This window comes from Heptranchias perlo, unplaced genomic scaffold, assembly GCF_035084215.1.
Source record: "Heptranchias perlo isolate sHepPer1 unplaced genomic scaffold, sHepPer1.hap1 HAP1_SCAFFOLD_251, whole genome shotgun sequence".
NCBI classification, from domain to species: domain Eukaryota; kingdom Metazoa; phylum Chordata; class Chondrichthyes; order Hexanchiformes; family Hexanchidae; genus Heptranchias; species Heptranchias perlo.
In genome coordinates, this window is record NW_027139263.1 from 340,439 (window position 1) to 353,402 (window position 12,964).

The window sequence follows — 12,964 nt, forward strand, 5'->3', positions numbered from 1 at the left end:
TGCTGATTACCACCGACCGTCCTCCCTCAGCTGATGAATCAGTCCTCCTCCATGTTGAACACCACTTGGAGGAAGCACTGAGGGTAGCAAGGGCACAAAATGTACTCTGGGTGGGGGACTTCAATGTCTATCACCGTGAGTGGCTTGGTAACACCGCTGCTAGCTGAGTCCTGAGGGACATCGCTGTCAGACTGGGGCTGTGGCAGGTGGTGAGCGAACCAACACGAGGGAAAAACCTACTTGACCTTGTCCTCACCAATCTACCTGTCGCAGATGCATCTGTCCATGACAGTATTGGTAGGAGTGACCACCACACAGTCCTTGTGGAGACAAAGTCCCGTCTTCGCACTGAGGACACCATCCAACGTGTTGTGTGGCACTACCACTGTGCTAAATGGGATAGATTCAGAACAGATCTAGCAGCTCAAAACTGGGCATCCATGAGGCACTGTGGGCCATCAGCAGCAGCAGAATTGTATTCCTGCACAATCTGTAACCTCATGGCCCGGCATATTCCTCACTCTACCATTACCAACAAGTCAGGGGATCAACCCTGGTTCAATGAGGAGTGTAGAAGAGCATGCCAGGAGCAGCACCAAGCGTACCTAAAAATGAGGTGCCAACCTGGTGAAGCTACAACTCAGGACTACATGCATGCTAAACAGGGGAAGCAACATGCTATAGACAGCGATTCCACAACCAACGGATCAGATCAAAGCTCTGCAGTCCTGCCACATCCAGTCGTGAATGGTGGTGGACAATTAAACAACTAACAGGAGGAGGAGGCTCTGTAAACATCCCCATCTTCAATGATGGCGGAGTCCAGCACATGAGTGCAAAAGACAAGGCTGAAGCATTTGCAACCATCTTCAGCCAGAAGTGCCAAGTGGATGAACAATCTCGGCCTCCTCCCGATATCCCCACCATCACAGAAGCCAGTCTTCAGCCAATTCGATTCACTCCAGTGATATCAAGAAACGGTTGAGTGCACTGGATACGGCAAAGGCTATGGGCCCCAACAACATCCCAGCTGTAGTGCTGAAGTCTTGTGCTCCAGAACTAGCTGCGCCTCTAGCCAAACTGTTCCCGCACAGCTACAACACTGGCATCTACCCGACAATATGGAAAATTACCCAGGTACGTCCTGTCCACAAAAAGCAGGACAAATCCAATCCGGCCAATTACCGCCCCATCAGTCTACTCTCAATCATCAGCAAAGTGATGGAAGGTGTCGTCGACAGTGCTATCAAGCGGCACTTACTCCCCAATAACCTGCTCACCGATGCTCAGTTTGGGTTCCGCCAGGACCACTTGGCTCCAGACCTCATTACAGCCTTGGTCCAAACATGGACAAGAGAGCTGAATTCCAGAGGTGAGGTGAGAGTGACTGCCCTTGACATCAAGGCAGCATTTGACCGAATGTGGCACCAAGGAGCCCTAGTAAAATTGAAGTCAATGGGAATCAGGCGGAAATCTCTCCAGTGGATGGAGTCATACCTAGCACAAAGGAAGATGGTAGTGGTTGTTGAAGGCCAATCATCTCAGCCCCAGGACATTGCTGCAGGAGTTCCTCAGGGCAGTGTCCTAGGCCCAACCATCTTCAGCTGCTTCATCAATGACCTTCCCTCCATCATAAGGTCAGAAATGGGGATGTTCGCTGATGATTGCAGTGTTCAGTTCCATTTACAACCCCTCAAATAATGAAGCAGTCCGTACCCGCATGCAGCAAGACCTGGACAACATCCAGGCTTGGGCTCATAAGTGGCAAGTAACATTCACGTCAGACAAGTGCCAGGCAATGACCATCTCCAACAAGAGAGAGTCTAACCACCTCCCCTTAACATTCAACGGCATTACCATCGCCGAATCCCCCCCCACGAGATTACACAAACCAGGGTTGCATTCCCTGAAATTTAGAAGATTAAGGGGTGATTTGATCGAAGTTTTCATGATCTTAAAGGGAACTGATGGGGTAGATAGAAACTATTTCTGCTGGTTGGGGTGTCTAAGACTAGGGGACTTTGCCTAAAAATTAGAGCTAGGATTTTCAGGAGTAAAGTTACGAAACACTTCTACATTTAAAGGGTGGTAAAAGTTTGGAACTCTCTTTTCCCAAAGGTAGGGGAGTCTATAACGAGGGGACATAGATTTAAGGTGAGAGGGGAGAGATACAAAAGGGTCCAGAGGGGCAATTTTTTCACTCAAAGGGTGGTGAGTGTCTGGAACGAGCTGCCAGAGGCAGTAGTAGAGGCGGGTACAATTTTGTCTTTTAAAAAGCATTTGGACAGTTACATGGGTAAGATGGGTATAGAGGGATATGGGCCAAGTGCAGGCAATTGGGACTAGCTTAGTGGTATAAATTGGGCGACATGGACATGTTGGGTCGAAGGGCCTGTTTCCATGTTGTAACTTCTATGATTCTATGATTCTATGATTCTCTTCCACAAACGGCAGTTGATGCTAGCTCAACTGTTAATTTTAAATCTGAGATTGATAGATTCTTGTTAACCAAAGGTATTAAGGGATATGGGGTTAAGGCGGGTACATGGAGGTAGATCACAGATCAGCTGTGATCTCATTGAATGGCAGAACAGGCTTGAGGGGCTAAATGGCCTCCTCCTGTTCCTATATTGATGATATGATTCACCATCAACATCCTGGGGGTCACCATTGACCAGAAACTTAACTGGACCAGCCACATAAATACTGTGGCTCCAAGAGCAGGTCAGAGGCTGGGTATTCTGTGGCGAGTGACTCACCTCCTGACTCCCCAAAGCCTTTCCACCATCTACAAGGCACAAGTCAGGAGTGTGATGGAATACTCTCCACTTGCCTGGATGAGTGCAGCTCCAACAACACTCAAGATGCTCGACACCATCCAGGACAAAGCAGCCCGCTTGATTGGCACCCCATCCACCACCCTAAACATTCACTCCCTTCACCACCGGCGCACAGTGGCTGCAGTGTGTACCATCCACAGGATGCACTGCAGCAACTCGACAAGGCTTCTTCGACAGCAGCTCCCAAACCCGCGACCTCTACCACCTAGAAGGACAAGAGCAGCAGGTACATGGGAACAACACCACCTGCACGTTCCCCTCCAAGTCATACACCATCCCGACTTGGAAATATATCGCCGTTCCTTCATCGTCGCTGGGTCAAAATCCTGGAACTCCCTTCCTAACAGCACTGTGGGAGAACCTTCACCACACGGACTGCAGCGGTTCAAGAAGGCGGCTCACCACCACCTTCTCAAGGGCAATTAGGGATGGGCAATAAATGCTGGGCTCGCCAGCGATGCCCACATCCCATGAACGAGGAAATAAAAAAAATCACAATGATACAGCCGATCGTGCCTGTGCCGGCTCTTTGAAAGAGCTATCCAATTGGTCCCACTCCCCTGCACTTCCCCCATAGCCCAGCAAATGTTTCCACTTTTCCGTATTTATTCAATTTCCTTTTGAAAGTTATTATTGAATCTGTTTCCACCGTCCTTTCAGGCAGTGAATTCCAGATCATAACAACTCGCTGCGTAAAAAAAATTCTTCTCATCTCCCTTCTAGTTCTTTTGTCAATTACCTTAAATCTGTGTCCTCTGGTTACCGACCATCCTGCCACTGGAAACAGTTTCTCCTTATTTACTCTATCAAAACCCCTCAGAATTTTGAACACTTCGATCAAATCTCCCCTTAACCTTCTATGCTCTAAGGAGAACAATCCCAATGAGGTCTGTCATCCCTGATACCATTTTGTTAAATCTCCTCTGCACCCTCTCCAAGGCCTTGACATCCTTCCTAAAGTGTGGTGCCCAGAATTGAACACAATACTCCACCTGAGGCCTTGGAGGGGGTGAGGCACAGATTCACCAGAATGATCCCAGGGCTTAAAGGGTTAAATTGAGGACAGATTGCAGAAATTTGGTTGTATTCCCTTGAGTTTGGAAAATTAAGGGGTGATCCAATTGAGGTGTTAAAAATGATAGGTTAGATAGAAAGAAACTATTTTCTCAGGTGGGCGAGTCGAGAACAAAGGGGCATAACATTAAAATTAGAGCTCGGCCGTTCAGGGGTGATGTCAGGAAGCACAAAGGGGAGTGGAAATCTGGAACTCTCTCCCCAAAAAGGCTGGGGATGCTGGGGGTCAATTGAAATTTTCAAGACTGAGATCAATAGATTTTTTTTGGGTCTGGGCATCAAGGGATATGGAAAAAGGCGGGAAAATGGAGTTAAGGTGCCAATCAACCATAATCTGATAGAATGGCAGAACAGAGGGGACGAATTACCTCCTCCTGTTCCTATGATCATCTTGGAGGGCCTGAGGCTGATGGCTGGTTCACAATATCTAAGAGGGGTTGAGCACAGTGCAGTGCTGCCTGGAGTGAGTGCTAGATCCACCATTATCTACGGCCATCCCCTGACAGAGAGGTTTTTGGACCAGTCAGTGCATCCAACAAGCATACTTTGACCATGGCCCTCAGGAATCACCTTAGCACAGCACCACAAAGGTTTCAGAACAGTGCAAAGAGGCACCAGGGATAGCTTTTCCTGCCTGAAACTGCGAAAGGCAGCATGCAGAATCCTTTCTTAGCAGTACACGTTTCAGAGAAACTCTGCAGACATTCAAAGCCTATAAGCTCAATCACTTCCTGATGTGACAAATCATGCACGTAACACACCCTCTTTACAGGCTTAACTTAAGGCAGGTATAATTCTGGTATAAATGGCAGAATTTCTGGGACTTTGGCCCTCATTATCTTCTTAGTTGCGTAAAAGTCCCACTTTAGCAGTGAGTTCATCTTCTGCCAGCACCTACTCCCACCCAAATGCAGCCTTTACTTTGGAACAGGCATAACGCCAGCGTTTCTGACCTGCCCCAAATTCCAGTCCCCTACACCAGAACTACACCATTTCATCCCCATCTCTCTAATCCTTTGGCCTGGAAATTCCAGGGGCTCATTGCTGTAAGCTCTGGAGTGGAACTTCTGACCTTTGAAATCGGAGGAGGCGGACTCTGTCAGAAATTCCAGGGTCAGCTCATTTAAATACTGCTGATGGGACACAGGTGGGAGTCACTAGGGTCAGCAAAGGGAAGAGGTTTTTCAGATGATAACTGAATTACAGAGAAGCACATACGCATTCCCTGCAACAGTCGGCAAACATTATCCTTCGGGCGATCACATGGTACCATGTTCCTCGTTCCAGTAACAAAGTCAATTGGCAGCACTCGTTATGTGTCTCACACCATGTATTGCATGTTAATCTCACACTCTGTACTGCATGCTAGGTTAAGTGAGTGGGCAAAAATTTGGCAGATGGAGTATAATGTGGGAAAATGTGAACTTGTCCACTTTGGCAGGAGGAACAGAAAAGCAGTATATTGTTTAAATGGAGAGAGATTGCACAACTTTGAGGTACAGAGGGATCTGGGTGTCCTAGTACACGAATCACAAAAAGTTAGTATGCAAATGATTAGGAAGGCAAATGGAATATTGTCATTTATTGCAAGGGGAATGGAATATAAAAGTAGAGATGTTTTGCTACAGTTGTACAGGGCATTGGTGAGACCACATATTTTTTTTATTTACTCGTTCATGGGATGTGGGCGTCGCTGGCGAGGCCAGCATTTATTGCCCATCCCTAATTGCCCTTGAGAAGGTGGTGGTGAGCCGCCTTCTTGAACTGCTGCAGTCCGTGTGGTGAAGGTTCTCCCACAGTGCTGTTAGGAAGGGAGTTCCAGGATTTTGATCCAGCGACGATGAAGGAACGGCGATATATTTCCAAGTCGGGATGGTGTGTGACTTGGAGGGGAACGTGCAGGTGGTGTTGTTCCCATGTGCCTGCTGCTCTTGTCCTTCTAGGTGGTAGAGGTCGCGAGTTTGGGAGGTGCTGTCGAAGAAGCCTTGGCGAGTTGCTGCAGTGCATCCTGTGGATGGTACACACTGCAGCCACAGTGCACTGGTGGTGAAGGGAGTGAATGTTTCGGGTGGTGGATGGGGTGCCAATCAAGCGGGCGGCTTTGTCCTAGATGGTGTCGAGCTTCTTGAGTGTTGTTGGAGCTGCACTCATCCAGGCAAGTGGAGAGTATTCCATCACACTCTTGACTTGTGCCTTGTAGATGGTGGAAAGGCTTTGGGGAGTCAGGAGGTGAGAATACTGTGTGCAGTTCTGGTCTTCTTATTTAGGAAAGGACATAATTGCTTTAGAGGCGGTTCAGAGAAGGTTCACTCGACTGATTCCTGGGATGAGGGGGTTATCTTATGAGGAAAGGTTGGACAAGTTGGGCCTGTATACACTGGAGTTTAGAAGAATGAGAGGTGATCTTATTGAAACATATAAGATCCTGATGGGCCTTGAATGGGTAGATGCTGAGAGGATGTTTCCCGTTGTGGGAAAGACTAGAACTGGGGGCCACAGTTTAAAAATAAGGGATCTCCCATTTAAGACGGAGATGAGGAGAAATCTTTTCTCTCAGAGGGTCGTGAGTCTGTGGAACTCCCTTCCCCAGAGTGGGGGCAGGGTCATTGAATATTTTTAAGGCTGAGTTAGATAGATTCCTGAATAACAAGGAGTCAAAGGTTACAGTAGGTAGACGAGAAAGTAGGGTTGAGGTCACAATCAGATCAGCCATGATCTTATCAAATGGCAGAACAGGCTCGAGGGGCCGAATGGCCTACTCCTGCTCTTAATTTGTATGTTTGTACGTATATTTGTATGCTAGTCTCACACCCTGTATTGCATGCTAGTCTCACACCCTGTATTGCATGCTATTCTCACACCCTAAATCTTTGCTCCCTGACCCTTGCCATTACTACCGTCCATTCCACAAATCCTGACTGACTGTGACTACAGGATCTGGAGACTGCAGCAGCCAATGAACACAGTGCATTGCTGTGGTAGGAGATGACAGGAAACAATGCCAGGGAGCACCGGGCCACTAGAGAATAAAATGCCAGTATCCGATAGAGGTGAAAGTGGGATCTGACAGCAGGGAGCGGAGGGCCTGTCGAGGCTGCGGTTTAGATATCTGGGGTCCTGCTCTAAACACAAGTTGGATGAGTATCACATTCACATAGACACCAGATAGATTAAGGGGTATGGAATTGTGGGGAGGATAGCAAACTGGATTAAAAACCAGTAAGAAGGATAAAACCGGAGAGTAGGAGTTCAGAGCAGTTTCTCCGAGTGGTTGGAAGTATGTAGTGGTGTCCCACAGGGTTCAGTTCTGGGGCCACTTCTGCTCACTGTCTATATCAGTGACTTGGATCTAGGTCTAGAGGAAGTGATGTTCATATTTGCAGCTGATACTAAAATAGGAGGTACAGTTAATTCTTTACAAGTCCAAAGGAAGCAGTAAAAGGCTATCAATAAGAATGGGCTAAAAAGTTCAAATGGAATTCAATGTCAGTAAGTGTGAGGTGATGCATTTTGGTAAAATAAATAACAGCGTTAATGAACAAAGCCCCAGGTTTTCAAATCTTCCGTCATATTTCTATTTCCTCACACCAGGCAGCATCCCGGTGAATCTGAGCTGTTCCCTCTCCATTACCCAACACTCTTCCTATAGGGATTTGAGAAAGAACTTTTTCACCCAGAGGGTGGTTGGAGTCTGGAACTCACTGTCTGAAAGGGTTGTGGAGGCAGGAACCCTCACAACATTCAAGAAGCATTTGGATGAGCACTTGAAATGCCATAGCATACAAGGCTACGGACCAAATGCTGGAATATGGGATTAGAGTAGACAGGGCTTGATGTTTGGCGCGGACACGATGGGCCGAAGGGCCTCTATCCGTGCTGTATAACTCTATGACTCTAACTCTATGACTCTATATGTGAATGGGAGTAGGCTCGGTGATGTGGGGGAGCAGAGGCAATTGGGGGCACAGGTTCACAGGACATTAAAGGCAGCACCTCGGGTTAATGAGGCTCCAACAAAGCTGATGGAATTCTAGGTTTTATCACGAGGTTTAGAATATAAAAGCCGAGGTAATAAGACCTCAGTGGGAGTATTGTGTGCAGTTCTGGGCTCCGCACTATAGGAAGAGTGTTGGGTAATGGAGAGGGAACAGCTCAGGTTCACCGGGATGCTGCCTGGTGTGAGGAAATAGAAATATGACGGAAGATTTGAAAACCTGGGGCTTTGTTCATTCGATCAATACAGATTACGGGACGATGTTATAGAAGTGTTTAAAATGATGAAAGGCTGCGACAGGGTAGATAGAAGCAAACTGTTTCCAGTCATTGAGGGGTTAAGAACGAGGGTTCATAGATACAGGATTAAATGTGAGAGATTTAGAACAGAGGGAAGGAGAAACTTCTTCACACAGAGAGTTGTGAGGCTGTGGAATTCACTTCCAGAGTTAGTGATTGAGGCAGAAACAATCTCAACATTGAAGATTAGATTGGAGAGGGGGATGAAGGAAAAGGGGATGAAGGGATATGGGAAGAGAATGGGTAAATGTGATTATTTACCCACACTTGGTTGGGCCGAATGGCCTGTTTCCGTGTTGTGACGTCTATGTATTTCTGTGTATATGGATGCACTGAGGATCACCTTGGACAGTCTGAGACTGACGACCAGGTCACAGTGCAGCTCAGTGCCAATCTCGGAGAAGGACTGAGCACAGTGCAGCGCTACCTGGAGTGAGTGGTGGCACCACCACAATCTACAGCCACACGTAGGGAATGGCAGCCGATCGGGGCAACCACCCAGGAAATTCCTGGCAATCTCTTAGAAGTTTTATAGAATCAAACACAACAACTTAGTGATTTATCTCCTCAACAACAGCTCAAGCCTGAACTCCACACACTGCCGTCTTTTGACACTCCGCTGATCACCACTATTAAACACAAATCACTAATGATCACCACTGCTCACCACTGATCATAGAATCATAGAATGGTTACAGCACAGAAGGTCGTCATTTGGCCCATCGAGCCTGTGCCGGCTCTTTGTAAGAGCAATCCAGTTAGTTCCCGCTCTTTTCCTGTAGCCCTGAAAATTTTTTCCCTTCAAGTATTTATCCAATTCCTTTTTGAAAGCCACAATTGAATCTGCTTCCACCACCCTTTCAGGCAGCACATTCTAAATCATAACTACTCACTGCGTAAAACAATTTTTCCTCATGTCGCCTTTGTTTTTTTTGCAATCACCTTAAATCTGTGTCCTCTGGTTCTCGACCCTTCCGCCAATGGGAACAGTTTCTCTCTATCTACTCTGTCTGGACCCTTCATGATTTTGAACACCTCGATCAAATCTCCTCTCAACCTTCTCTGTTCCAAGGAGAACAACCCCAGCTTCTCCAGTCTATCCGCGTAACTAAAGTCCCTCATCCTTGGAATTATTCAAGTAAATCTCTTCCTCATCCTCCACATCTTTCCTAAAGTGCAGTGCCCAGAATTGGAAACAATACTCCAGTTGTGGCCGAAACAGTGTTTGCAAAAAATTCATCATAACATCCTTGCTTTTGTACTCTATGCCACTATTTATAAAGCCCAGGATCATGTATGCTTTTTTAACCACTTTCTCAACCTGTCCTGCCACCTTCAAAGATTTGTGCGCATACACCCCCAGGTCTCTGTTTCTGCACCCCCTTTAGAATTGTACCCTTTAGTTTATATTGCCTCGCCTCGTTCTTTCTGCCAAAATGTATCATTTCGCACCTCTCTGTATTAAATTTCATTTGCCACGTGCCGGCCATTCCACCAACCCTCTTGAAGTCTATCACTATCCTCCTCACTGTTTACTACACTTCCAAGTTTTGTGTCATCTGCAAATTTTGAAATTGTACCCTGTACACCCAAGTCATTAATGTGATCACCACTACTCAACACTGATCACCACTGTTCAACACTGATCACCACTGTTCAACACTGATCACCACTGTTCAACACTGATCACCACTGTTCAACACTGATCAGCACTGTTCAACACTGATCACCACTATTCAACACTAATCACCACTGTTCACCACTAATCTGTTGCAGTTAAATTCAGATTTATACCATCCTCAGCCCGAAGGCCACAACAGCCAATCGGAGAACAGGTAACCACACCATGAACCCAATCAATGAACCCCCAGGACTGGTTCAAGCCTATTCACAGGTAAGGCACCAAATCAAAAAGTTCAAACAGATTCTGAACAGTTTGTAGTATTGAACAGTTAAAATAAAGTACATTGAGGTAAAAATAAGAAAGCAAAAATTGAAGTTGTCTTGTCTAATGAGGCTAAACTTCACACTCTCCAGGTCTCTGACTCCCTGACTCTGCCCAGACTGATGCTAATAGGTTGTTTGCTGGATGGACGTTGAAATAATCCTTTGTGACTTTTTACTTAGCATCAGGAGAAGTTATCTCAGGTCAGTCCTTCTCTGAGCCAACTCATCTCATTCCCCAGTCAGTCAGCTCTCTCCTTACCTCGCAGTTTTTTACCCGGGTCAAGTTGTAAGGAAAACCCAAAGTCAGACAACTTGATGTTCATGTTATCATCAAGAAGGACGTTTTCTGGTTTGAGATCTCGGTGCACGATGTTCTTGGAATGGAGGAATTGAACCACCTCCAGCAGTGCTCGCATGATATTTCTAGAAGCAGAAATGACAGTTCTGTTTAATTATTTCAGTGTACCAAGCGCCCCCCCCACCCCCGGCTGCCGAAGGCACTGATTCTTACTGGCCAGTAGACGGTGAGTCTCAGTAGGCTGCTCACCAATGGGGGACATCACAGCCGAGTCTAACCGTCCCCTCATTCGGCACCACACACATTCATCTTAAGGATCAACAAGGTCATCTATGTGCGGAACCACAAGAGATGGGTGAGATCCTGAATGAATATTTCACATCGGTATTTACGGTTGAGAAAGGCATGGATGTGAGGGAACTTGGGGAAATAAATAGTGATGTCTTGAGGAGTGTACATATTACAGAGAGGGAGGTGCTGGAAGTCTTAACGCGCATCAAGGTAGATAAATCTCCGGGACCTGATGAAATGTATCCCAGGACGTTATGGGAGGTTAGGGAGGAAATTGCGGGTCCCCTAGCAGAGATATTTGAATCATCCACCGCTACAGGTGAGGTGCCTGAAGATTGGAGGGTAGCAAATGTTGTGCCTTTGTTTAAGAAGGGCGGCAGGGAAAAGCCTGGGAACTACAGACCAGTGAGCCTGACATCTGTAGTGGGTAAGTTGTTAGAGGGTATTCTGAGGGACAGAATCTACAGGCATTTGGAGAGGCAGGGACTAATTAGGAACAGTCAGCATGGTTTTGTGAGAGGAAAATCATGTCTCACGAATTTGATTGAGTTTTTTGAAGGGGTAACCAAGAAGATAGATGAGGGCTGTGCAGTAGACGTGGTCTACATGGACTTCAGCAAAGCATTTGACAAGGTACCGCATGGTAGGTTGTTACATAAGGTTAAATCTCATGGGATCCAAGGTGAGGTAGCCAATTGGATACAAAATTGGCTTGACGACAGAAGACAGAGGGTGGTTGTCGAGGGTTGTTTTTCAAACTGGATGCCTGTGTCCAGCGGTGTGCCTCAGGGATCGGTGCTGGGTCCGCTGTTATTTGTTATTTATATTAATGATTTGGATGAGAATTTAGGAGGCATGGTTAGTAAGTTTGCAGATGACACCAAGATTGGTGGCATTGTGGACAGTGAAGAAGGTTATCTAGGATTGCAACGGGATCTTGATAAATTGGGCCAGTGGGCCGATGAATGGCAGATGGAGTTTAATTTAGATAAATGTGAGGTGATGCATTTTGGTAGATCGAATCGGGCCAGGACCTACTCCGTTAATGGTAGGGCGTTGGGGAGAGTTATAGAACAAAGAGATCTAGGAGTACAGATTCATAGCTCCTTGAAAGTGGAGTCACAGGTGGATAGGGTGGTGAAGAAGGCATTCAGCATGCTTGGTTTTATTGGTCAGAACATTGAATGCAGGAGTTGGGATGTCTTGTTGAAGTTGTACAGGGCATTGGTGAGGCCACACTTGGAGTACTGTGTACAGTTCTGGTCACCCTATTATAGAAAGGATATTATTAAACTAGAAAGAGTGCAGAAAAGATTTACTAGGATGCTACCGGGACTTGATGGTTTGACTTACAGGGAGAGGTTAGACAGACTGGGACTTTATTCCCTGGAGAGTAGGAGGTTAAGGGGTGATCTTATAGAAGTCTATAAAATAATGAGGGGCATAGATAAGGTCGATAGTCAAAATCTTTTCCCAAAGGTAGGGGAGTCTATAACGAGGGGGCACAGATTTAAGGTGAGAGGGGAGAGATACAAAAGGATCCAGAGGGGCAATTTTTTCACTCAAAGGGTGGTGAGTGTCTGGAACGAGCTGCCAGAGGCAGTAGTAGAGGCGGGTACAATTTTGTCTTTTAAAAAGCATTTGGACAGTTACATGGGGAAGATGGGTATCGAGGGATATGGGCCAAGTGCAGGCAATTGGGACTAGCTTAGTGGTATAAACTGGGCGACATGGACATGTTGGGCCGAAGGGCCTGTTTCCATGTTGTAACTTCTATGATTCTATGATTCTATCTCCAGCAGGAGTGATGGAGAGTAATCAGCAGCAGGAATGCCAGCTGATTTTCCCCTCCCTATCAGGAGTGCTGAAGTTAACTGTAGCCCTGTCACTGCCATTCCGCTGAGATCGGCCCAATTAACATAGACCCAGAATCGGATCTCAGACCCTAGTCATGCTTCACTGACCCAAGTCAATCTGATTGGTTGGTCACTGTAAATATGTATGTTTTATTAGGAACAAACAAGATAAAGGCTTTGCAGCATTAATATTGACAAAAGACTGATTTACAGAACTTGGTTAACAGTAACCCATGGAAAGTGACACGTAGAATCATAGAATCGTTACAGCACAGAAGGAGGACATTCGGCCCTTCGAGCCTGTGCTGGCTCTTTGTAAGAGCAATCCAGTTAGTCCCACTCCCCCGCTCTTTCCCCGGAGCCCT

The 12,964-nt window shown here is 46.5% G+C and overlaps 1 protein-coding gene across 2 annotated transcripts in view; it reads right to left on the minus strand.

Moving 5' to 3' along the window:
- LOC137310393 (phosphorylase b kinase gamma catalytic chain, skeletal muscle/heart isoform-like) overlaps positions 1-12,964 on the minus strand; it is a 171,295-nt gene that overhangs the window by 76,929 nt on the left and 81,402 nt on the right. For both annotated transcript variants that reach the window (XM_067978227.1, XM_067978226.1), the window contains exon 6: positions 10,414-10,577. In XM_067978227.1, the coding sequence (XP_067834328.1) occupies positions 10,414-10,577 (164 nt within the window). The remainder of the gene's footprint in view (positions 1-10,413; positions 10,578-12,964) is intronic.